This window comes from Acipenser ruthenus, chromosome 4 (assembly GCF_902713425.1).
Source record: "Acipenser ruthenus chromosome 4, fAciRut3.2 maternal haplotype, whole genome shotgun sequence".
Lineage (NCBI taxonomy): Eukaryota > Metazoa > Chordata > Actinopteri > Acipenseriformes > Acipenseridae > Acipenser > Acipenser ruthenus.
In genome coordinates this window covers 105,475,683-105,503,243 of record NC_081192.1, presented here as the reverse complement: position 1 = coordinate 105,503,243, position 27,561 = coordinate 105,475,683, and the positions used below count along the sequence as shown (strand labels likewise).

Sequence of the window (27,561 nt, the reverse complement as noted above, 5' to 3'; positions counted from 1 at the left end):
TACCCTAACCCAGTATAATCCAGCAAAGGACAAAACAAAACGAGAAAACGGCACGTTTGGAAGTCTGCTGTAACCCTTAACAGAAATACATATTTCACATGTTTCTTCGACTGCATGTTTGTCCACATGAGATGGGGTTAAAGCCACAACAGGGGTGTGGAAGGACAGGTCTGTCTGTTTAATGGGAAGATTGAGGCATGTTGGTTCCACTGCACTCCACGTGCAGGAGGGGTACGGTGTAGACACTTCTCTTAAGGCATGTTAGTTCCACTGCACTCCACGTGCAGGAGGGGTACGGTACAGTCACTTCTCTTGAGGCATGTTGGTTCCACTGCACTCCACGTGCAGGAGGGGTACGGTGCAGTCACTTCTCTTGAGGCATGTTGGTTCCACTGCACTCCACGTGCAGGAGGGGTACGGTGCTGTCACTTCTCTTGAGGCATGTTGGTTCCACTGCACTCCACGTGCAGGAGGGGTACGGTGCTGTCACTTCTCTTGTCAGGACTGCTCTACAGTACTGCATCTATTTTCTTTTAGCAAGCAGACAGTCTGGCACTGACCAACCTGCTGTACTCAAGAGTGCGGTTCCACTAGGATGCCCAGCGAGCTGTGCTGAATATGTGCCCTACTTTCATCTCCTGGGATAGGAGCTGAAGAGGCAACCCTCTGGAGCACATTCTTTATATTCATTGTTGTATTTAGGTCTCGTTTACTGGGTATTTTATTTTTTAAGGCCTGTGCTGGGAATTTGTTTCTGATTACTGAAACCCTGTTCTATGTGTGGCTGCTTGCTGAATAAACACCAACAAAGGGTAGTTGCTATTGTAGACAGTAATATTTGTGCAAGGGGTTTTGTTTCTGATTCACTGTTTTAATTGTATGGTACTGAAAATATCAAACCTTTCAGCAGGTAGAACAACAAATATAATCCTACTTCTGTTATTGTGGTAGAAATAAAAAGAAAGAAAGGACTGTAAGAAAAAATCACATACAATATACCTCAAAATATACTTTTGTACCAGCGTCTAAGATTATATTAACCACACATTACATAGAATGTTTGTGTTATTTAGAGCACTAACAATTATTCTGAATTAGCCTACATTCACCAATACCTTACAGGTTTACAGACATGTTGTGTTTTCACTGAAACATACAAACACTATAACACATCAAAACATCACAATCTAAAATAAGCTTTAAACACATTTTCAAGTTACTTTAAAAACAGGCCCTATCTCAAACGCATCCTGCCAGCAGCCTGCTATTAGAGATAGCTAACAGGAAATGAGGACAGCTTCTTGAAACCACATTAAAAGAAAAGCATAAATTATGTCTGGTCTGACCTTGTGGTTATGCTTTTTGTTACATGTGCAGCAAATAGTAAAAAAAAAACCCAATGACAATTGAAATGAAACTGCAAGTTACAAAACATGCAGCTTCTCAAGTCCCGTATTTACGTGATTGAGATTTAACTTTTGCAGTAAACAAAATGAGAGTAATGACAGATAGAGATACCAGTTAGAAAATGCAACAAACAAATTACAAAGCAGCCTGTCACCAAACAGTACTGTGTTAATAGACACAGATTCTCAGCTGCACCCCCCTCCCCCCGCCTTGTGCTTACCCTTCCTGGACCTCGAGAAGAACTTGATGCTCACAGGGGACGTGGAGGTGCTGGAGGAGGACTCCTTCGAGGAGGAGCGGAACATTCCACTGAAGCTCATGCGGCGGGGGGTTTTGGGCGGGGACTCCTGGTAGGAGTAGGGGAAGAGGGTTTTGGGAGAGCCCGGGCTTTGTTTGGACCGGGCCGGTGCTGACATGGGGCTGGAGGGCCGGCAGGGAGGTGCCCTTGAGAAGAAGCCTTTGGTGGGGCTGCTTGAGGGACAGCTGCTTTCTGCCTGTCAAACAAAATGAAAGGGTCTCCATTACTCAGAGCCAGGTGGGGTTACAGTAGCAATAGCAAAACAAAAATGAATACATCTCAATATTAGAACAGCAGTTATCAGAGCCAGACTGACCCCTTGCCTTGTGTTTGACTCTCCTGATAATGAAAGTAAGAGCCTCAGTCTTATAAGAGTCCAATAAAAGTGCTCTGGGAGCATGAGGAGCCAGACTGACCCCTTGCCTTGTGTTTGACTCTCCTGATAATGAAAGTAAGAGCCTCAGTCTTATAAGAGTCCAATAAAAGTGCTCTGGGAGCATGAGGAGCCAGACCTACCCCTTGCTTTGTGTTGGACTCTCCTGATTCAGCTAATTGCTACTCAGCACAATGCAAAAAACAACCTGGAGCCACCTATTGATTGCAACTTCAGACCCATGCAGCTCATTAAGTGCAATGGTGACTGGAGACCAAAAACATAGTGATAAGAATCTGATAAACCAATTCAAGTTTCCTTTAGAGTTTTAGAAGTCGACCGCAGTGGCTTCCTTTATTTTTTGTATGTTCCTGTCTTCTCTTCTGCAGTTACACTAATTGACTTCACGGCCACGGGAAGTATAAAAAACCAAAGTGTTAACCAGGTACTTCACCCTGTACAGCTGAGAGAAACTTCTCTGCAGTCCATTTGCAAGTGGGTGCCTGGGTTGCTTTGATTGCTGAGATTCCAGACCTTAAACAAGATTCAAATTGAGCAGCAGGGTCATTCAGGACAAAGTGCGATAATCAATATAATCAATATAATCAATGGAATCAATATTCACTATTTTCTCTTTTTGTACCACAAAATGTTTTGCAGTGCACTCTGTTTATAAGAATCACATCCGTCCCGGATGTTTTGATTCTTATAAGCGGCTGATTCTTAAAAGCAGACTGATATGATTACAATTAGCAAAAGCGTGCCTCCGCGCATCAGCAGTTTAAATACAGTATACAAATATCAATGGTGCTCAATCACTGAGGACAATACATCAAAAAAATCAAAACAAGTCCTCGTGGGTAAGCAGCTTGTTATATGATCACGATTATGTTTACTCATGGCTGCAGAATCCTATTTTACTACAGTATACTTGACAAGCGATTGTCTCGTGAAGGTGCCTAGTTTAACTGCCGTGCAGTGTTACATGTAATGTCTTTTGAATTAAAATGACATTACAGCACAGTATTTCACTGTCAGGACTACCACTGCATTTAAGCATCTGTGGCTTGCTTTTTTTCAGTTGCGATGCAAATCTCACAGTTTTTCACTAAGTGGAGATGCAAAGCTCTGCAACCCCGCCTCACCGCGCCGCTTCGCAATCCCCCTTAAATGAATATCTAATACAAATCTGGTGTTGTTGTTACCCTTTTCTCTGATCACGTTATGGATTTAACCAACTGATGAAGCCCTCCCTGTTCCAATCCTAGCTAAGGTATGAGATATCGCACGGCTAACTTAAGGGAAGCATTTCGCTCGGTCAGTGAATATTGTGCCAATAAAATTACAGTACGTGTAATTAAAGCAGGTGGAAAATTAATTTGTAACTACAATAATGCCTGTCTGAAATATTTGGTAAAAAACAAACAAACAAAAAGAAATGACTGATTCGACAGCTGGTAACAGATTTAATGGCATATTTGAGTTTACTGCACACAACAGCTTCTCAGTTATTTCACATTTTCACTTTTGAAACAAATGAGACAGCAAGGCCATGTGTACCTTAAACCATGAGCAGAAATCTATATCTATTCCACTATGATTCATAGTCCCCTAGCCTGGGATTCAGTGTGTATGCTATTCTTGGAAAGGAATTCAACAGTTATGTAAACAGTGGTAGGAAATGTTCACACTGTTTGCTTTGGTGCTGGGTTGCCCAATCACGGTCCTGGAGGGCTGGTCCACTCCAGGCTTAACAGGTCAAATGCTATATTGAAATACTTCAGGGTCTGGATGGAGTTTTTATTGGTCCAATTAAACAATTTAGAACAGGTTTAGAACAAAGACCAGGAGTGAAAGGGCCAATCTTAGCCAGCCCTGACCTACAGTGTGCCATAAGAAGCAAGTTTAATCTGAGTATTTGTTTTTCTTTGCCCACACTACTTTATATAAAAGTCCCAGAGAGTCACGACCGCACAGTGTGCAGGGTGTCATGCAGTCAGGGGAGCACAGGCACGTTCCCTCTATCTTAGTAGGGAGGCAAAATTTGACTGTTTCACATCACCGTGCTACAGTGGCCCTTACTGGCCAGGCACCCAGTAAGCTCAGGCAGGAGACATGCAGGGCTGGCGCTTGCCCTCCAGGGGCTGGTAGCTCGCAGACATCGCTGTTGAGCGCCCGGGTGTAAAGAGCTGATTGGCTTGGTGGTGGGATCGAAGACGCACACTAACCTTCATTTCTCTTGAGCTGTTGTGGGGAGTGGCTGTGGTGAGGGAGCATACTTGGGGAGCCGAGCAAGATGAAATAGCAAAAATATAACCTCAGCGGTACGTACAATTAGAGAGAGCAATTTCTACACTAAAACCTGAAGCTGCTGTTAGCTGTATTATGATTTCTGTAGTGGCATTCTGGTGTACCCTTGAGCAAGGTACTTTACCTAGATTGCTCCAAAAAAACCCCAACTGTATAAATGGGTAATTGTATGTAAAAAATAATGTGATATCTTGTAACAATTGTAAGTCGCCCTGGATAAGGGCGTCTGCTAAGAAATAAATAATAATAATAATAATAATAATAATAATAATAATAATAATAATAATAATAATAATAATAATAATAATTCTGGATACTGGAGTATTTGGAATTCAGATGCTGAATGAAAGGTTTCCATGACAGCAGATTCTGTGCAAGCTATCACACTCTAAATGAAGTTCTGTGTGTACAGTACAGAAAGCACATGCTAATTTAACCAACATTCCTCCGTCCAGGGAAGCAACCTCCAAGAAAAGGTATTAAAACCAAAACTCATCTAGGACAACTGGAAGCTGCTAGAGACAGGAAAATGCTGGCAGATGTTGGACAACTGCTTATTTTCCCACCTGAGATTGCCACCACTAACCTTCGACCTGATATTGTCTTGTGGTCTGGATCAGCATGCCTTGTTCACCTGGTAGAGTTAAACGAAGAAACTTCGGTACGCTCAATTAGCTGGTGAAGCGGAACAGCGAGGATGGAGAGTCCGGGTTTACCCAGTGGAGGTTGGTTGTCGAGGATTTGTGGCACACTCCACAACCCGGTTTCTCAGAGACATCAAGAGTCGCGAAGCATAGTGAAGAACTCATCTGAAGCAGCAGAGAGGAGCAGCAACTGTCTCTGGTTGACGAAAAGATTCTGGTTGGGGACCTCAAGCACAGTAGAAAGAAAGCAACGTCGATGTAAAGGAAGGTAAGTAAGCTGGGCTTAGCTGAGTGGGGGACAGAGAGGGTGATGCTGGGACGCCAGAATCACTGTCGAGCCCTCTTAAGGTGGAGTGGGCTAGTCGACGAAACACCAAGGATGTAAGGTGCCCACTTGAAGACCCCAGAGAAGTACCCTACTCAGCTCAGTCCAGGCGGTTGTCATGCTGATGCTGTAGGGAGGCCGCACTGTGGCTGATCCCTGGAGCCAGCATTGCAGCAGCTGTGTGTGCTGATGCGCCAGGCAGGCAAAATAGGCTGATCCCTGGAGCATTACACTTCAGCCATCAACACCAGGCAGAAGGATATTTACATCATCAGATGGAAGGAAATGCAGATGGATCATATTAGTTTACAGTAAAAGAAGCGATAGATAGTGATTATCTTGGAGTCTAATATCAGCATGAAGTTTTAACACCTACTCTCGTAATGGAAACCATGTTGCAGCAAACCTGTTATTTATTATCTGGCTTCAATCAATGATGTCATGATCAGTGGTGTAATGCTGTTCCAGTGCTGTTTTCTATAGGCATCAGTGGTGTAGTCAAGCCGGAACTCACATAATAGGCAAGATACGTCACATGTCTCGCATCTCCTGTACAACTGTCTGATTCAGTCAGCAGTCCTCTTGATGCAATGAACCCTTATGGAATGAAAATATATTTATTGGCATATATTGTATAATACATTTTGTAATATACTACATTATATTTCTCAATATATTTAAATATATTTTCGTTTCATAATGGAAAAGAGCATGAGGAACTTCTACTACAAACTGCTCCTTTACGAAGGCTGAAAACGCTGACGAAGGCGACAGCAACAGTGCATCGACTACGACTGTGGACACAGAACACAAACGAAGCTGGAGAATGACACTCTGGAAATACTTGTAGAAGTGAGATAAATGCATTACCTATTATATGTGTTTCTAGAAGTTCAGTATGCAAATAAAATGTGAACTGGTATAATATTTCTTGTTCAAGAAAATCAGTGTTTTAGTGGCGTTCCAGTACCTTTAGATTTAGGACTACACCATTGGTCACGATGCAGTGTCGGGCATCAGGCTTCAATCCTATATTATACATGTCATATTCCCCTATCCCTCCCAGCATGACCAGTATAAGAACAAGAGAATTGATGCTCTTATGGTGCAGAGGCTAGTAAAGAAAGTTCTGCCGTTAAGTCACATTTGTACTTTCCATCAGCGCTGCTTATACGTTTGTAGGCCTGACTTGTGAATTCCCTGTCTGCAGTGCAATGTGGGGCTATTCTAAGCTGCTGCGTTTCTATTGCAACACTGTGACATGCTTTTCTGCAGCACTGCATCAACTGAAAAACACCCTGAAATTCCTTAACTGGGTTACTGATAATGTTTCATCTGTTATTTACTGCACACCAGAAAGTGTACTACATCTGTAACTTCCCACTGAATCAGAATATATACTGCCTTTTTTTTGGATGTACACACAAGGATTAAATGATTATTTCTTTTTAAGAAAACTGTTTTTTCCATAGTAATTAGCTTAATAAAGCTAGATTTTGTATTACTGTATTTACGTTGTTGTTAGCATTATTCTGGGACTTTCATTCACCTTGATTTGTATTTCAGGATGTCAAAGAATTGTACACCATGAGCAGATCACTGAGATATAGGTGTATAACCCCAAAGGAACCAGCGCTCATACCACTGTGGTAGAAATGGAATGCCAATATGACTCTACCATGTTACACTGGCTCCCTGACCCGCAGCTCATAGACACCATGACATTTCAATCCAAGCAGATGTGTACTGGACAGGAATAGCAATCAGGAGAGGACACGACAGCTCCAATTGAGAGGACTCACTGTTCAATCTTCTTAATGGCAAGGAGTGATGGTTTACCCAGTGATGGTAAGCACTGATTGCACAGTCTGGCACTGGGTAACACCATCCTCTCAATGACTCATTGTTATTCTGCTCTGACTCACAAGGTCTCCCCAGAGTCATGGAGCAGCTCTTTCTGTGTGCTGTGTTCGGGTTTAAGACACTGCAGGAGAAAACAATTCAATAGTCCAAAGCTCGGTCAGCACCCTACAACTAAAACTGTGTTGGAATCACAAGCTACTGTAGCGCAAAGAGGGATAAATATGGGTAAGAGCCCTGTTTCAGTAGGTGTATTAGTTAGTCTTGTTCATTGAAATCCAGGTATAACTAATGCATCCTCCGAGGTTAAGGGGGGTTTACAACTTTATACCTAGAGATTTTTATTATTACATTTAATTGTTTTTACCTAATGTCATTTTTACTGAGTAAATGTATGTATTTTTTTTTGCATTTTAAGTATGTTTCTTTGATAGGGCAATTGGTTAATTGATAGGGCAATTGGTTTAGTTGCTAGGGCAACTGGTTTTGTTGATAGGGTAATTGCATTAGTTGCTAGGGCAATTGGTTTAGTTGATAGGTTAACTGGTTTTGTTGATAGGGTAACTGCTTTAGTTGCTAGGGCAATTGCTTTAGTTGCTAGGGCAATTGGTTTAGTTGATAGGGTAATTGGTTTAGTTGATAGGGTAATTGGTTTAGTTGATAGGGTAATTGGTTGCTTCTTGATTGTGAAGTAATTGAGAGGCAGGTGTTGAGGAGGGGTGATAGGCTCAATACAAGGTATCAGCAATGTTAGGTGTGTGGGCTTCTATCATTCTGAGCAGTATGGAGGAACGCAACATCCATTATTTTAGCGGCATTGAAGCAGGAAGATGTTAGCTTGTTGGACATAAAGTGACAAGGGAGATTAGTTTACCTTTCGTATGCCATCCTTTTCTGAACTGTCAATATCCCCATCAAGGAAAGGCATTGCAAACGCGCTGAGATCCTGCAACAGACAAGAGGCTTTGTGTTAATCCCAGCTGGATTCAAACTGCAACTTCAGATACATGGGAGTACCTGTCATACTGTAGATAAAATGCACAGAAACCCAATACATGCATGTCACCAAGCACCATGCTGCCTCACCTGCTACTACAAGAATATACACGTGCAGGGGAATTGTCACAATTAATTAAAGTATTATTATTATTATTATTATTATTATTTATTTCTTAGCAGACGCCCTTATCCAGGGCGACTTACAATTGTTACAAGATATCACATTATTTTTACATACAATTACCCATTTATACAGTTGGGTTTTTACAGGAGCAATCTAGGTAAAGTACCTTGCTCAAGGGTACAGCAGCAGTGTCCCCCACAAGGGATTGAACCCACGACCCTCCAGTCAGAAGTCCAGAGCTCTAACCACTACTCCACACTGCTGCCCTATAGTATAGTGTACTACTTAGCACATAGTACCTTTTTTTAGTGATTGTCGCTTGCAGATAATTCTATAAATCTTGCCCGCCATGCAACTCTATTTAGCTCTATATTAAACACAGCTCTGCTTCCCAGACTTGCTTTCAGGAGCTCTTTCCACTGGATTGTGAAATTGGATTCTCTATATTACACTCTGTTAAACACAGCTCTGCTTCCCAGACTTGCTTTCGGGAGCTCTTTCCACTGGATTGTGAAATTGGATTCTCTATATTACACTCTGTTAAACACAGCTCTGCTTCCCAGACTTGCTTTCGAGAGCTCTTTCCACTGGATTGTGAAATTGGATTTCCTGTCATTAACCAACCGGCTGCTTCCCCTTTTTACTGACTATGAATAATCAAGTGAAACAGAACCAGACTTCCTGAAAATAAGGTCAGTAAACTGAGTGTAGATACTGACTGTATAATGTTTTCAAATGAAAGCACATCACTGCTTCAAGAAACGAATGCAACCGGAACCACTGTTTGCACTGTCAACCACTGACCCCACTGAGATTCTGCAACCATTTAGCAATGCTTTCCCATTCACCATTTCCCACCTTACCTTCCACCAGACCTGGGGCCAATTACACTTACAATTACAATTACAGCAGCATTGTTTGCTGAGACTGCATACAATTACAATGCTGTTTTGTTTGATTGGAATTACTGTTACAATGATGCTGCAGTAATTGCAATTACAATAACACTAAAAACTTACATAAACTACACATGTTAACATGTTTACTCTATTAATTCTACATAACCCAGCAATAATTGCAGGTACAAATACAGAGACATACTATATAACGTTTATTCTTTTCAAACAAATGGGGTCACCACAAGGGATTAAAATACATGAATAATAATCGAATGACAAATAAATGCATAACTGAACTGTAACCGATCAATGACATGACATCATTCCAATTCCAATTCCAATTCAGCAATGTGCCAAGGCTCAATTCCGAATTACACAACTACAATTGGAATCGCAATGAATTCCGAATTGCCCAATTATTGAGACCGATAGGAGGCGAGAGAAGCCGAAAAAAAAAGATGATTTGTCGGTATGCACTACTATAAAGAGGTATGTGAAAAATACAGCGAACAAGGGGTGGGGCGGGGCTGGAGATGCAGTACTGAGTGTCCTGTTGATATGCAGTGCCTTTTAAACATGTTTTACTGTGAAAAAATACTTTTAAACAGCGCGTCTAAAATAAACTGTGCATGTGAAAATAAATTGGATCTGCGAGCCTGAGATGTGCTGAATAAATGGACCGCTAAGGGTTAATCTCATCAGAGGTTTTGTCACACCACTACATACCTTCTCAAGAGGCTTTGAAACACAACGGAACAATAGAATGCATATTATAACAGTCTGGCAGATGAATTACCCCCTACCCTCCCCATCCCCCCATCCCCTTGTCCAAAGAGTCCGTGGTATCACAAGGGCATTTCTTGGCACAATGTTTGCTTGGTAGAAAAACAGAGGGTTTGAGTGTCCAAAGCTGTCATTGTCATGCTTTTGAAAGAGCTGAAAATAAAGTGCCATCTTCCAGACAGAGGGCCCAGTTTTAATTTCCAAAATAATTTTCCCTTCCGTTGGCATAGTCCCATCAGATGTTATGGATATGAACCAAGCTGAGGGCCCTTATCTGTGAGCGGACACTTCTATTAGCAGCCTTTTTAAACACATGCTGGCAGACTGACTCCTGTAGTGGGTATGCTGGACTGCAGATTGAGGGAACCGACTCCTGTAGTGGGTATGCTGGACTTGCAGATTGAGTGAACTGACTCCTGTAGTGGGTATGCTGGACTGCAGATTGAGGGAACTGACTCCTGTAGTGGGTATGCTGGACTGCAGATTGAGGGAACTGACTCCTGTAGTGGGTATGCTGGATTGCAGATTGAGGGAACTGACTCCTGTAGTGGGTATGCTGAACTGCAGATTGAGGGAACTGACTCCTGTAGTGGGTATGCTGGATTGCAGATTGAGGGAACTGACTCCTGTAGTGGGTATGCTGAACTGCAGATTGAGGGAACTGACTCCTGTAGTGGGTATGCTGGACTGCAGATTGAGGGAACTGACTCCTGTAGTGGGTATGCTGAACTGCAGATTGAGGGAACTGACTCCTGTAGTGGGTATGCTGGATTGCAGATTGAGGGAACTGACTCCTGTAGTGGGTATGCTGAACTGCAGATTGAGGGAACTGACTCCTGTAGTGGGTATGCTGGACTGCAGATTGAGGGAACTGACTCCTGTAGTGGGTATGCTGAACTGCAGATTGAGGGAACTGACTCCTGTAGTGGGTATGCTGGATTGCAGATTGAGGGAACTGACTCCTGTAGTAGGTATGCTGAACTGCAGATTGAGGGAACTGACTCCTGTAGTGGGTATGCTGGATTGCAGATTGAGGGAACTGACTCCTGTAGTGGGTATGCTGGACTGCAGATTGAGGGAACTGACTCCTGTAGTGGGTATGCTGGATTGCAGATTGAGGGAACTGACTCCTGTAGTGGGTATGCTGAACTGCAGATTGAGGGAACTGACTCCTGTAGTGGGTATGCTGGACTGCAGATTGAGGGAACTGACTCCTGTAGTGGGTATGCTGGACTGCAGATTGAGGGAACTGACTCCTGTAGTGGGTATGCTGGACTGCAGATTGAGGGAACTGACTCCTGTAGTGGGTATGCTGGACTGCAGATTGAGGGAACTGACTCCTGTAGTGGGTATGCTGGACTGCAGATTGAGGGAACTGACTCCTGTAGTGGGTATGCTGGATTGCAGATTGAGGGAACTGACTCCTGTAGTGGGTATGCTGGACTGCAGATTGAGGGAACTGACTCCTGTAGTGGGTATGCTGAACTGCAGATTGAGGGAACTGATTCCTGTAGTGGGTATGCTGCACTTGCAGATTGAGGGAACTGACTCCTGTAGTGGGTATGCTGGACTGCAGATTGAGGGAACTGACTCCTGTAGTGGGTATGCTGGACTGCAGATTGAGGGAACTGACTCCTGTAGTGGGTATGCTGGACTGCAGATTGAGGGAACTGACTCCTGTAGTGGGTATGCTGGACTGCAGATTGAGGGAACTGACTCCTGTAGTGGGTATGCTGGATTGCAGATTGAGGGAACTGACTCCTGTAGTGGGTATGCTGGACTTGCAGATTGAGGGAACTGACTCCTGTAGTGTGTATGATGGACTGCAGATTGAGGGAACTGACTCCTGTAGTGGGTATGCTGGACTGCAGATTGAGGGAACTGACTCCTGTAGTGGGTATGCTGGATTGCAGATTGAGGGAACTGACTCCTGTAGTGGGTATGCTGAACTGCAGATTGAGGGAACTGACTCCTGTAGTGGGTATGCTGGATTGCAGATTGAGGGAACTGACTCCTGTAGTGGGTATGCTGGACTGCAGATTGAGGGAATTGACTCCTGTAGTGGGTATGCTGGACTGCAGATTGAGGGAACTGACTCCTGTAGTGGGTATGCTGGACTGCAGATTGAGGGAACTGACTCCTGTAGTGGGTATGCTGGACTGCAGATTGAGGGAACTGACTCCTGTAGTGGGTATGCTGGACTGCAGATTGAGGGAACTGACTCCTGTAGTGGGTATGCTGGATTTGCAGATTGAGGGAACTGACTCCTGTAGTGGGTATGCTGGACTTGCAGATTGAGGGAACTGACTCCTGTAGTGGGTATGCTGGATTGCAGATTGAGGGAACTGACTCCTGTAGTGGGTATGCTGGACTGCAGATTGAGGGAACTGACTCCTGTAGTGGGTATGCTGGACTTGCAGATTGAGGGAACTGACTCCTGTAGTGGGTATGCTGGACTTGCAGATTGAGGGAACTGACTCCTGTAGTGGGTATGCTGGATTGCAGATTGAGGGAACTGACTCCTGTAGTGGGTATGCTGGACTGCAGATTGAGGGAACTGACTCCTGTAGTGGGTATGCTGGACTGCAGATTGAGGGAACTGACTCCTGTAGTGGGTATGCTGGATTGCAGATTGAGGGAACTGACTCCTGTAGTGGGTATGCTGGATTGCAGATTGAGGGAACTGACTCCTGTAGTGGGTATGCTGGACTGCAGATTGAGGGAACTGACTCCTGTAGTGGGTATGCTGGACTGCAGATTGAGGGAACTGACTCCTGTAGTGGGTATGCTGAACTGCAGATTGAGGGAACTGATTCCTGTAGTGGGTATGCTGGATTGCAGATTGAGGGAACTGACTCCTGTAGTGGGTATGCTGGACTGCAGATTGAGGGAACTGACTCCTGTAGTGGGTATGCTGGACTGCAGATTGAGGGAACTGATTCCTGTAGTGGGTATGCTGGACTTGCAGATTGAGGGAACTGACTCCTGTAGTGGGTATGCTGGACTGCAGATTGAGGGAACTGACTCCTGTAGTGGGTATGCTGGACTGCAGATTGAGGGAACTGACTCCTGTAGTGGGTATGCTGGACTGCAGATTGAGGGAACTGACTCCTGTAGTGGGTATGCTGGATTGCAGATTGAGGGAACTGACTCCTGTAGTGGGGTATGCTGGACTGCAGATTGAGGGAACTGACTCCTGTAGTGGGTATGCTGGACTGCAGATTGAGGGAACCGACTCCTGTAGTGGGTATGCTGGACTGCAGATTGAGGGAACTGACTCCTGTAGTGGGTATGCTGGACTGCAGATTGAGGGAACTGACTCCTGTAGTGGGTATGCTGGACTGCAGATTGAGGGAACTGACTCCTGTAGTGGGTATGCTGGACTGCAGATTGAGGGAACTGACTCCTGTAGTGGGTATGCTGGACTGCAGATTGAGGGAACTGACTCCTGTAGTGGGTATGCTGGACTGCAGATTGAGGGAACTGACTCCTGTAGTGGGTATGCTGGACTGCAGATTGAGGGAACTGACTCCTGTAGTGGGTATGCTGGACTGCAGATTGAGGGAACTGACTCCTGTAGTGGGTATGCTGAACTGCAGATTGAGGGAACTGACTCCTGTAGTGGGTATGCTGGACTGCAGATTGAGGGAACTGACTCCTGTAGTGGGTATGCTGGACTGCAGATTGAGGGAACTGACTCCTGTAGTGGGTATGCTGGACTGCAGATTGAGGGAACTGACTCCTGTAGTGGGTATGCTGAACTGCAGATTGAGGGAACTGACTCCTGTAGTGGGTATGCTGAACTGCAGATTGAGGGAACTGACTCCTGTAGTGGGTATGCTGGACTGCAGATTGAGGGAACTGACTCCTGTAGTGGGTATGCTGGACTGCAGATTGAGGGAACTGACTCCTGTAGTGGGTATGCTGGACTGCAGATTGAGGGAACTGACTCCTGTAGTGGGTATGCTGGACTGCAGATTGAGGGAACTGACTCCTGTAGTGGGTATGCTGGACTGCAGATTGAGGGAACTGACTCCTGTAGTGGGTATGCTGGACTGCAGATTGAGGGAACCGACTCCTGTAGTGGGTATGCTGAACTGCAGATTGAGGGAACCGACTCCTGTAGTGGGTATGCTGGACTGCAGATTGAGGGAACCGACTCCTGTAGTGGGTATGCTGGATTGCAGATTGAGGGAACCGACTCCTGTAGTGGGTATGCTGGACTGCAGATTGAGGGAACCGACTCCTGTAGTGGGTATGCTGGACTGCAGATTGAGGGAACCGACTCCTGTAGTGGGTATGCTGGACTGCAGATTGAGGGAACTGACTCCTGTAGTGGGTATGCTGGACTGCAGATTGAGGGAACTGACTCCTGTAGTGGGTATGCTGGACTGCAGATTGAGGGAACTGACTCCTGTAGTGGGTATGCTGGACTGCAGATTGAGGGAACTGACTCCTGTAGTGGGTATGCTGGACTGCAGATTGAGGGAACTGACTCCTGTAGTGGGTATGCTGGACTGCAGATTGAGGGAACTGACTCCTGTAGTGGGTATGCTGGATTGCAGATTGAGGGAACTGACTCCTGTAGTGGGGTATGCTGGACTGCAGATTGAGGGAACTGACTCCTGTAGTGGGTATGCTGGACTGCAGATTGAGGGAACCGACTCCTGTAGTGGGTATGCTGGACTGCAGATTGAGGGAACTGACTCCTGTAGTGGGTATGCTGGACTGCAGATTGAGGGAACTGACTCCTGTAGTGGGTATGCTGGACTGCAGATTGAGGGAACTGACTCCTGTAGTGGGTATGCTGGACTGCAGATTGAGGGAACTGACTCCTGTAGTGGGTATGCTGGACTGCAGATTGAGGGAACTGACTCCTGTAGTGGGTATGCTGGACTGCAGATTGAGGGAACTGACTCCTGTAGTGGGTATGCTGGACTGCAGATTGAGGGAACTGACTCCTGTAGTGGGTATGCTGGACTGCAGATTGAGGGAACTGACTCCTGTAGTGGGTATGCTGGACTGCAGATTGAGGGAACTGACTCCTGTAGTGGGTATGCTGGACTGCAGATTGAGGGAACTGACTCCTGTAGTGGGTATGCTGGACTGCAGATTGAGGGAACTGACTCCTGTAGTGGGTATGCTGGACTGCAGATTGAGGGAACTGACTCCTGTAGTGGGTATGCTGAACTGCAGATTGAGGGAACTGACTCCTGTAGTGGGTATGCTGAACTGCAGATTGAGGGAACTGACTCCTGTAGTGGGTATGCTGGACTGCAGATTGAGGGAACTGACTCCTGTAGTGGGTATGCTGGACTGCAGATTGAGGGAACTGACTCCTGTAGTGGGTATGCTGGACTGCAGATTGAGGGAACTGACTCCTGTAGTGGGTATGCTGGACTGCAGATTGAGGGAACTGACTCCTGTAGTGGGTATGCTGGACTGCAGATTGAGGGAACTGACTCCTGTAGTGGGTATGCTGGACTGCAGATTGAGGGAACCGACTCCTGTAGTGGGTATGCTGAACTGCAGATTGAGGGAACCGACTCCTGTAGTGGGTATGCTGGACTGCAGATTGAGGGAACCGACTCCTGTAGTGGGTATGCTGGATTGCAGATTGAGGGAACCGACTCCTGTAGTGGGTATGCTGGACTGCAGATTGAGGGAACCGACTCCTGTAGTGGGTATGCTGGACTGCAGATTGAGGGAACCGACTCCTGTAGTGGGTATGCTGGACTGCAGATTGAGGGAACTGACTCCTGTAGTGGGTATGCTGGACTGCAGATTGAGGGAACTGACTCCTGTAGTGGGTATGCTGGACTGCAGATTGAGGGAACTGACTCCTGTAGTGGGTATGCTGGACTGCAGATTGAGGGAACTGACTCCTGTAGTGGGTATGCTGGACTGCAGATTGAGGGAACTGACTCCTGTAGTGGGTATGCTGGACTGCAGATTGAGGGAACTGACTCCTGTAGTGGGTATGCTGGACTGCAGATTGAGGGAACTGACTCCTGTAGTGGGTATGCTGGACTGCAGATTGAGGGAACTGACTCCTGTAGTGGGTATGCTGGACTGCAGATTGAGGGAACTGACTCCTGTAGTGGGTATGCTGGACTGCAGATTGAGGGAACTGACTCCTGTAGTGGGTATGCTGGACTGCAGATTGAGGGAACTGATTCCTGTAGTGGGTATGCTGGACTGCAGATTGAGGGAACTGATTCCTGTAGTGGGTATGCTGGACTGCAGATTGAGGGAACTGACTCCTGTAGTGGGTATGCTGGACTGCAGATTGAGGGAACTGACTCCTGTAGTGGGTATGCTGGACTGCAGATTGAGGGAACTGATTCCTGTAGTGGGTATGCTGGACTTGCAGATTGAGGGAACTGACTCCTGTAGTGGGTATGCTGGACTTGCAGATTGAGGGAACTGACTCCTGTAGTGGGTATGCTGGATTGCAGATTGAGGGAACTGACTCCTGTAGTGGGTATGCTGGACTGCAGATTGAGGGAACTGACTCCTGTAGTGGGTATGCTGGATTGCAGATTGAGTGAACGAGGTGCCCCTCATCCTGGGCTGCTCTGCTGGAAGTGGATACGGTTGCCATGGTCACAACAAGCCGCTCTCAACGAGGCATTTGCTATTCGACCTTCAGCGTCTCTATTTTCCCTAGGCCGTCCTCGTACATCTTGAAACAGTGTTTCAGACATTGCATTCCCAAACACAAGCGGTGTTCCTGTAGGTTCAGAACATCTCTGCCCCTCTGTGAACATGCTTTTGGATTTATCACATATTGCTGTGTTTTTTTGTTTTTTTTTACATTGTTCTCACAAGCTGTGAAAACACATAATTTGTTTTAATGTATTATTGTTGTACTTTTCTGTTTCTTGTTAAAATGTTGTTGACTTGTCAGAATTAATATGTACACTGTAATCAAAAAGCAAACAAAAAAAATCACTGAACTACCCCCTGATCATCAGGTAATACACAATACATACTGACAGAGATCACTGAACTACCCCCTGATCATCAGGTAATACACAATACATACTGACAGTGATCACTGAACTACCCCCTGATCATCAGGTAATACACAATACATACTGACAGAGATCACTGAACTACCCCCTGATCATCAGGTAATACACAATACATACTGACAGAGATCACTGAACTACCCCCTGATCATCAGGTAATACACAATACATACTGACAGAGATCACTGAACTACCCCCTGATCATCAGGTAATACACAATACATACTGACAGTGATCACTGAACTACCCCCTGATCATCAGGTAATACACAATACATACTGACAGAGATCACTGAACTACCCCCTGATCATCAGGTAATACACAATACATACTGACAGAGATCACTGAACTACCCCCTGATCATCAGGTAATACACAATACATACTGACAGAGATCACTGAACTACCCCCTGATCATCAGGTAATACACAATACATGCTGACAGAGATCACTGAACTACCCCCTGATCATCAGGTAATACACAATACATACTGACAGAGATCACTGAACTACCCCCTGATCATCAGGTAATACACAATGCATACTGACAGAGATCACTGAACTATTATTATTATTATTATTATTTATTTCTTAGCAGACGCCCTTATCCAGGGCGACTTACAATTGTTACAAGATATCACATTATTTTTGACATACAATTACCCATTTATACAGTTGGGTTTTTACTGGAGCAATCTAGGTAAAGTACCTTGCTCAAGGGTACAGCAGCAGTGTCCCCCACAAGGGACTGAACCCACGACCCTCCGGTCAGAAGTCCAGTGCCCTAACCACTACTCCACACTGCTGCCCTGATCACTACACAATACATACTGACAGAGATCACTGAACTACCCCCTGATCATCAGGTAATACACAATGCATACTGACAGAGATCACTGAACTACCCCCTGATCATCAGGTAATACACAATACACACTGACAGAGATCACTGAACTACCCCCTGATCATCAGGTAATACACAATACATACTGACAGAGATCACTGGGCCAGCATGTCATGCATCTTTACATAGAAGGGTCACTGTCTACTGCACACTTCCCTGGTAATACAGCTAGCACCCATAGAGATCTGTGCCGTGTGAGACTCATTGCAAAGGTAACCCTAATGACTCACTATACAGCATGCACAGGCACATAACATCAGCACAACTACACTTTGAATGTCATGCACTGGCATACAAATATGAATATGAATTGTCCTGAAACCTCAACCCAAGTCCACAGACACTTCAATAAGCACAGCAACACTAAATTCTGCATACAGAAGCCTGCAGCATGCAGGACCTGTGCAAAGTAACCTAGCAGAGCAAAGCAACGAGGCACTTTCTTCTGGCAGAGATTTCTGTAACCTATTCTTGGTTTTGCTTGAGATGGCTATATTTCAAACCTTAAAAAAGGTTATATATATTTTTCTGTAGTTCAAACCAGCAAAACTACCTCTGCCACTACTACTGCTGTATAAGAAGAAGAAACTTACTACAGCTGACTGGACAACATCTCTGGATTTGCCTCAGGACTAAATGTGCAGCAACAGATGGAATGGGAAGGGGAGGGGAGGGGAGGGTGGTGTTTCAAGACAGGGTGTGATTCTAATTCCCTGATAGCCTCCACAGAAGTCCAGGTCAGTGGGCTGCACGGAATATCCCTCAGATATTACAGGCCAGATTTTCAGCTAACAGGCAGTGTGCCGAGAATGCACCGGAGACATGTAGAGATCTGATTCCAAGCCTAAAGAAGCACTCTGTTCTGTTAACTCCTTGTGTGCTGCCACACACTCTTCAGCCTCTCTTTAACCCTCCAGCTTCCCACACGGCTGTCTGGTGTTTTTAAACAATGCTGGGTGTTGTTTCTGAGATGCGTGTTAGCAGTTCCTGAAAGCAGGTGCACAAGAATGATCTCTGTGTAAAAACAGGGTGGTCTAGTGTCTCTCCTGCGGCTTCTGCATTTTACATACTCTACACTGATATGAGTATTATTATTATTATTAATTTCTTAGCAGACGCCCTTATCCAGGGCGACTTACAATTGTTACAAGATATCACATTATTTTTTTACACATTATTTTTTACATACAATTACCCATTTATACAGTTGGGTTTTTACTGGAGCAATTTTAGGTAAAGTACCTTGCTCAAGGGTACAACAGCAGTGTCCCCCACTGGGGACTGAACCCATGACCCTCCGGTCTGGAGTCCAGAGCCCTAACCACTACTCCACACTGCTGCCCTGAGTAGATACTTATCCTATTTTTGATCCATGTGTATATCAGGATTGCATTCAAATGCAAATGTAAATACAAATACGTGCATCTCAGTTGCATTTAAATGCAAATGCAACAGACTTGTAATTAGTTAGACTTGTGTAATTAGTTATGTGTTCTCAAATTACTTCAAACACTTAAGAACATAAGAAAGTTTACAAACGAGAGGAGGCCATTCGGCCCATCTTGCTCGTTTGGTTGTTAATAGCTTATTGATCCCAGAATCTCATCAAGCAGCTTCTTGAAGGATCCCAGGGTGTCAGCTTCAACAACATTACTGGGGAGTTCTCAATTAACCTTGCAATTACTTATCAATATATCATGATAGCTGTATCGTTGATTGCACTTGGGGTTGGTTAAATAGTAACACTAGCTAAATTATTTGAAATCGATCACATACATTTAGTCAAATGCAAATGCAAATGAGGTATATATTTCTTAATTGCATTTAAATGCACATACACTTGCACTTGAACCCAACCCTGGAACACTATTAGTAACATACAATCCCCAGTCAAGAATACTGTAGCAGTTTATGGTCGTTTCAGGACCCCCTGAAAAATTTCCAGGCTTTATTTATTTGTTTTTAAGATACAGTTTTACTACCCAATTTCAAATGCCCAATTCAAATGTCGCTTCCTCGAGACAGCCACATACCACACCGTGATGCACAGAGGAAAAAGAGAGGCTTGTCAATCTGAAATCTTAATGACTGGATATATTAACATCCTTCAAAACACCTTTCAGACCCTGTGGAGCATCACATGGTGTCAAGGCTGTGATCAGGGCAGAGATTAGCCCAACCTAATACTACTGTAGATGCAGATCCTAATAATATGGCCAGACAGTGTTCTATCCCTAGTCAAGTACACTGCAGTGTGCCCCCCTCCCTGTGGTTAACCCTGCAGTGTGCCCCCCTCCCTGTGGTTAGAGCCACGGGGACCGGCTCGGATGCCTGGGAAGTGCCACTAGTGCAGGGACTGGCAGCAATATGAGCATGCTGCAAAAGCTATGAGGATGTGACTTCATTTGGGAAACAAGCCCAGTGGGGGAGTAACTAGCGGGAGGGAGCCAATTTGGGGGCCCACCTGACGCTTTCAAATAATAAAGACAGGCGTCAGCACCATGAGAAAATACGGGAAGCAGGACCCTGTAGCTGGTGATCCTCACCTTCCTGTTTTACTGCAGACGTTAGAAACGAGAACAGGACTTCATTCCGAAACCAAAAAAAAAAAAAAAAACTCCCATCAGCTGCTTGAAATCCAATCCCCTTGTTTCACTCTTTTTGTACTCTATAAAAGGGTTTTAACAGGTGGTTCTTGGTGCCCTGAGGTCTAAATTAAACTTAAAAGGCCTCCTCCTGGCAGGCAATGAGTCTTGGGAGGGTCATTGGAGCCCGTGAGTGTACAGTAACTCAAAGAGTGGTGTGCATTGTGGGAGTCAGTCAGCTTGGAAGTCAGGGTGAAAACAAAAAGTATCAGTTACATTAGAGTGCAGCAGAAAGCTGATTACTGCTGCAACAAGGTAATAAAAAGAGGAAGAAATAGAGGCCGTGGATACACAGTATGTAACTTTGATAACATTGTTATACAGTACAGTACATTGAGGCCAAAAAACGCTCACTCTTTAAGCTTTCTTGTACAGAGCCTTATTTTTCAACTCTTAAACATAACATTGGATGTAGGGAGCAAACAAACAAGTGAGGCTAGTGCAGGCGTGGAGCACTGAATCTGCTCAGAGGACAGCAGAGATGCAAAGTGCACATTCTGCAGGCAGTAGGAGAAAGTGTGTCACACAGTCAAGACATCACTGCTTAAGGTACAAAATCAGGGTGTGGATAGCTCTTTAAGCAGCAATCAAAGGGCCTCATATGGAGTTTTTTTTAACATCTTACTCAGGAAACATTCCTTTTTTTCCTATGAGGACATTCTCCTGTTGCAAGGGTGTCACATCAAAGACAAGGCACTGTTTATTACTTTTTCCTGTTGCAAGGGTGTCACATCAAAGACAAGGCGCTGTTCTCTACCAAGTACTGTCTATATCTATTCACAACCCCTTCCACGCAGCGAGATTAACCGCGTGATTAACAGTGTCACGCCACTGCTGTGCCAGGACCAAAAAGCTCCAGTGGAATACAGAATCCAGCTAATTGTGTAAAACAGCTGATCTCCATTTTATTCCTCCGAAACAAAAACTAGAAGCTGATCCCAACCCTGCAAACTGCAGCAAGGTCAGGGGTGGCCAGAGAACGCCTTCATTGGTCACGGCAGGAAGTACAATACAGTGCTTGGCTTGCAGAACCAGTATTTGTGTATTTTATGCAGATCACAATATATTAGAAGCCAAAATGAGACGCAGGCCTATTTGGGGCTTTCCCATGAATTTCATACATTCTGCGTTTCTTGGGCCTTTGAGTCAGATACCGCCAGCTAATAATACATAGGCTTATATACATGCAGTATAGTCTCTAGCATACAAGCTTTTACATTTCAAACTGCAGTTTCCACAAAAATCGACATAATAATCTTGAGAAGAAAACCATTCAGAATACCGGTTGTATAATCTGTTGGATTTTCTGTTAAATTTCTGAAATTAGTATGTCTGCTGTATTTTATTGCAAAAAAACATATTGGAGCGATCTCGGTTAACGCAGGCAGGCGCATCACACAGGGTGAGGCAATCCACACACAGGTGGAGGGTGGGCGCGAACCCGGGACCTCTCGCACTAAAGCATAGCGCCGATACCGCTCTGTATCGGGCTGATGTCTTTAAAATAAAAATGCATTTCAAGGTAAAATTGTCTTTTAAAACATTTTTCTAGTATGATAACTACATTGCATTCATGTTTGCAATTGTAACAGGCAGTGTTGAGTGATACCGTTACGGATTCTGTACTGTCAGGTTAAGAGCCTGGTTTGGGGAATGGGTGTAGTTGGGTTAGGCCCATTCACTGCCTGTTACATTGGGTCCTTGACACTAAGCACCAGATCAGAAAATAGATTTCATTCCCAAGCACAAAGTATCATCAGCACTGTGCTGTGCTGTCCTTGGTGTTTGTACAGCAGCGCTGAGAGCACTTGAGTCCAGTGCCAAAGCTGGTACTGTTTTATGACTTATCTAATCTGCAGTCTTATCAAAACCTTGATGATATTCTGCAATAACCTTGTAGATAGCGAGGCAAGAAAAAACACATAGCGGTCCTCCTCTCAGAAACACTTGGGCCAAGATATACTTGAAGAGTTTGGGCTCTGTGAGCTACATATCCAACAACAGAGCCGTGCTGCTGGATAATTACACTTTTGGTTTTCAATAATGGTCTAAAAATGAAAACAAAAAATAAAACTTCATGTGTCCAGATTTCAAATACCTCATTAACAAATGTTTATTATTCTGAAAGTTGTTTTTAACAAGTCAACCAAACAACATTTCTTCCCATTGACCTGCTGTATATATGTGCTGGCAATATGCACACCTAATTTAGATCCTGCTCCACCTGCACCATCCTTTTGTTTGTAACTTGTATTTTTTCAGTCGTAACTGTTTTCTAAAGCAACATTAATCATATTAATTCAGTTTATTAGTAGTAGTAGTAGTAGTAGTAGTAGTAGTAATAGTAGTAGTAGTAGTAGTAGTAGTAGTAGTAGTAGTTATCAAGAGCTTGTTTAAATGCTGTGACAAAGTGGGACCGGGTGCAGGAGTGATGCAGTGCGTGAAAGAAGCAGACACAGATAATTGTAATCCGGTTTGGAAATGTTTTATTTTGCAGATTTCAGGTCTGGCAACCAAACAATAATTCCCCGGCAATACATACCAATATGTACAGCACAGGGTATATAACAAGAACAGACAGTCCCAAATAATAAACTATATCCGCCCCACAATAATACAAACATGGTCACCAGTCCTGGGTGTGTGCTGTAGTGCTCGTGGTGGGTGATACAAGTTTATATTTGTGACAATGGTGCAGTGTTGTCCGGTTTAGTGCTGGCCCTAGGCGACAGCTCCGGAACTGTGTTAGCTGTCTAGTAACGTACAAGACAAGACAATTACAAACAAACGAAACACAACACTCACGATTTCAGTTTCTGTATTATTTTCACTGTCCTTCTCGGTTCTACTCACATTAAACTAAAGCGAAGGAACAGATTGTGTTTCTCCACCCCTTTTATGTCGTCACACATGACCCCTTGGTAAACGAGTGCAACCGCATCTCCAATCTGTGGCTGCCATGTCGTTTCTCTTCCAGGTCAATGCGTTATTGCAACAGAGTCTCGCCCCCTTCCTGGCTAGCCAACTTCCCTTGAACCCTGGGAAAGAACTGTCAGACCAGCCCGTCCAAGGAACACTGTTCTCGCTGTTTAGCGCCCTCACAGGTCGGGAGGGTGATTTACAACTAAGAATCACTGCATTTCTGTTATACATGCTTACAAAGTCTCCTTTCTAGGAACACTTTTACAGGGAGTGTGCATTCATGCATACTAAACCGTATTATCATGAACACTCTTTCAGGGAGTGTGCATTCATGCATACTAAACTGTATTATCATGAACATTCTTACAGGGAGTGTGCATTCATGCATACTAAACTGTATTATCATGAACATTCTTTCAGGGAGTGTGCATTCATGCATACTAAACTGTATTATCAAGAACATTCTTACAGGGAGAGTGCATTCATGCATACTAAACTGTATTATCATAAACATTCTTACAGGGAGAGTGCATTCATGCATACTAAACTGTATTATCATAAACATTCTTACAGGGAGTGTGCATTTATGCATACTAAACTGTATTATCAAGAACATTCTTACAGGGAGTGTGCATTCATGCATACTAAACTGTATTATCAAGAACATTCTTACAGGGAGAGTGCATTCATGCATACTAAACTGTATTATCATAAACATTCTTACAGGGAGTGTGCATTTATGCATACTAAACTGTATTATCATGAACATTCTTACAGGGAGAGTGCATTCATGCATACTAAACTGTATTATCAAGAACATTCTTACAGGGAGAGTGCATTCATGCATACTAAACTGTATTATCATAAACATTCTTACAGGGAGTGTGCATTTATGCATACTAAACTGTATTATCATGAACATTCTTACAGGGAGAGTGCATTCATGCATACTAAACTGTATTATCATGAACATTCTTACAGGGAGTGTGCATTCATGCATACTAAACTGTATTATCATGAACATTCTTACAGGGAGTGTGCATTCATGCATACTAAACTGTATTATCATGAACACTCTTACAGGGAGTGTGCATTTATGCATACTAAACTGTATTATCAAGAACATTCTTACACTGAGAGTGCATTCATGCATACTAAACTGTATTATCATAAACATTCTTACAGGGAGTGTGCATTTATGCATACTAAACTGTATTATCAAGAACATTCTTACAAGGAGTGTGCATTCATGCATACTAAACTGTATTATCATGAACACTCTTTCAGGGAGTGTGCATTCATGCATACTAAACTGTATTATCATGAACACTCTTACAAGGAGTGTGCATTCATGCATACTAAACTGTATTTTCACGAAGGCTGTTTTTAACTTGGTTCATCCTGTTTAGAATTTGCTTTGCATCTTTCCCATAGCTTGGTAAATACTCACATGTGGCTGAAGCTGTTTGTCAGCTACAGTATTTCTGCCTGTATGCATTAGACTACGCTGGCTATGGTTGGATTAGTTTACTTTGCATTACTTATTACAATGCCTGCACCTTTATGTGCAGGTCTTATAGTTGTTCTATCATATTTTAATAATTTCAGCGCTTCTTCCTCATTCTTAAATGAGTATGTTTTCAATACTCATCAATCCCAATAAACAATTACAACGTTGTGTTATGAAGCTCTGATTGTATAAGTTATAACTGAAATGTCACAGAATTTCACCTGCACTTAGCTCTAGTATTATTTAAAGAAATGGTTTACAATGCTGATCCCCTGGGACCCCCAGCTGCCAAGGTATTTGTTTCTGGTCCTGGTATAGTGCATTGCTTTTGGATGATGTACTGAGCTTATAAAACTGACCCATAATAAATGTACATGTCATGGCTGTTTAGCAGCACTGTGCATGGTACAGTAAACCACAGTCAAATTCACAGAATAGGTACTACAGGTGCTGTTTTATGCACACATGAAAAACAGTAGCATGCATAATCCCCTGCATATAACAATAGAATCTCTTAATAAAAACTCATTATAAATGCATGCACACATTCCACCCCTTTTAAAGGTTTCCCATAGTAAAAGCACAGCAAAGTGTAATAAAGCATAGTGAAAGCATGGACAAGCATTGTAAAGAATAAAGAGGTATGGTAAAGCCTATCATTAAACATGGCAAACCAGTGTAAACTATGGTAAATTTATAGCATAACCGTGGGGAAAAGCATGGGAAAACTGCAAAACAATACGGTACAAAATTACAGCAGTAAACTTTTATAAGGGACCTTTTGATAAGAATCATAAAGGCAGGGAAATGACATCATAATCTATTACTGCTTTTAGAATGATTTAGGCTTCAGAGTTTGCTTTGGCCCGAGAATCTGCCCCACCTTCTTTACAGGGTGCTGCATTGCTCCAGACTGCAGGTCGGGTTGAATTATGAGAAGGATCCACCCCAGAGGATCCTCCTACCCTCACACGAATCAGCCACCACCCTGTCATATTTCACAACAAACTGTGAACACTGAACAAGTCCCAGCACCATTTACTGTCTAGCAGCCAACCTGCACATTCTGCATTCCAGCTTCTGCCACAGGAAGAAAGAGGATCTCCAAGAAGAAATGACACAACTGAATACAAAACCATTCTCAAGATTAATCAACAGAGTGAAACATATTCCATGTGCCAGGTGTCCCTTTCATATATTACTAATGCATACTACATACAGTGTAGACTATGCATATTACAAAATTAAGGATTTCTCAGTGATTCATGTACATTTCTACTTTAAACAGCCAGTGGGCTATGGAGGAACTACAATGAGGAGCATTCGATTATACACGAAAACTGCAGTTAAATAGTGATTGTGTGGGATAATCTTAACAACTGTTATTTAAACAAAACAGTATGTAACAGACCACCACCAAATGTTACCAAACAATGTTCTTCTCCCAACCTTATAAAAAATATAAAATGATGGATTCCTAGATTACCCTGCAGATACAAAACACTTTCAGAAAGACTTTCTTCTCTAATATACTGTCACAAGGATGGCTGGTTGATGACGTCACAGACCCTGTAGTATGCTGGTGGCAAAACTTTTTTAAACTATTATTTTCCCTCCTGTCTCCACTCTCGTTCTCCACTCTGAACACTTCCGCAAGCAGCCAAACTGAGGCTCTTTTATATTGGTGACTGAGGGATCAACTAACTATCAATGATTGTATTATCCCTTGGTCACCTTTTGCACGGGTTTACTATGGATGAGTGACTGTCAGCTAATAGACGATCAGTCACGCATTCCCACCAGGTATTTAAAATATAACCAATATAAACAATGCCAGACGGTACCTTGCTCGTCCTGCCACACAATAATAAAACACAAATAAACTCTGGCTTTTCATATATACATAAATCATAACAATAATAATAATAAACAAATATATACATCCTGCCACATGTACCATTAAAACATTCTACTGAATACTTATTTACAGTTTTCTAAGAGGAATAACCTAGTGGGTTAGGCATTGAAACCCCCCACCCAGATTTTAACTTTAACCAATGGCCATAGCCTAAGCAAAGCATCATTTAAGGAATGGCAGAATGTCACTTTAGAATGTACAAGATCTTTGCTAATCAATACCTTTGGAAAGGAAAGACAGGCCACCAACAGAACATGTTATACAGAGTCCTCACATGCCATGCGATTGGAAGAGATTCATATATAAAAAAACTTCCCAATCTACCTAAATGCAAACATGTAAAGCCTGGCTGTGTATCCTGTACACATGACCGCAGCATGCAGGGCCAGCCAGCATTCTGCACATATGTTTACTGTTTTACACTCTAATGCTTTGTAATGTAAAGGTAATGAGCCCTGCAGACTGTTGTCAAGTGTGACCCTAAAAACCCTTCTTCCCTTGTACAAGGTGCGAGCACCTTTTTGAGCGAAAGGTGTGTGTGGCAGAGATGCATGGCTCTTTGATAGAACCACCTTCATTTCTTTGAAGTCTTCCCACTGATGATGGG

At 43.6% G+C, this 27,561-nt stretch overlaps 1 protein-coding gene across 3 annotated transcripts in view; it reads right to left on the bottom strand.

Moving 5' to 3' along the window:
• Positions 1-27,561, bottom strand: part of LOC117399810 (5'-AMP-activated protein kinase subunit gamma-2) — a 138,371-nt gene that overhangs the window by 94,318 nt on the left and 16,492 nt on the right. For all 3 annotated transcript variants that reach the window (XM_059023353.1, XM_059023352.1, XM_059023351.1), the window contains exons 2-3: positions 8,092-8,163; positions 1,628-1,901 (exon numbers count right to left, since the gene is read on the bottom strand). In XM_059023353.1, the coding sequence (XP_058879336.1) occupies positions 1,628-1,901; positions 8,092-8,163 (346 nt within the window). The remainder of the gene's footprint in view (positions 1-1,627; positions 1,902-8,091; positions 8,164-27,561) is intronic.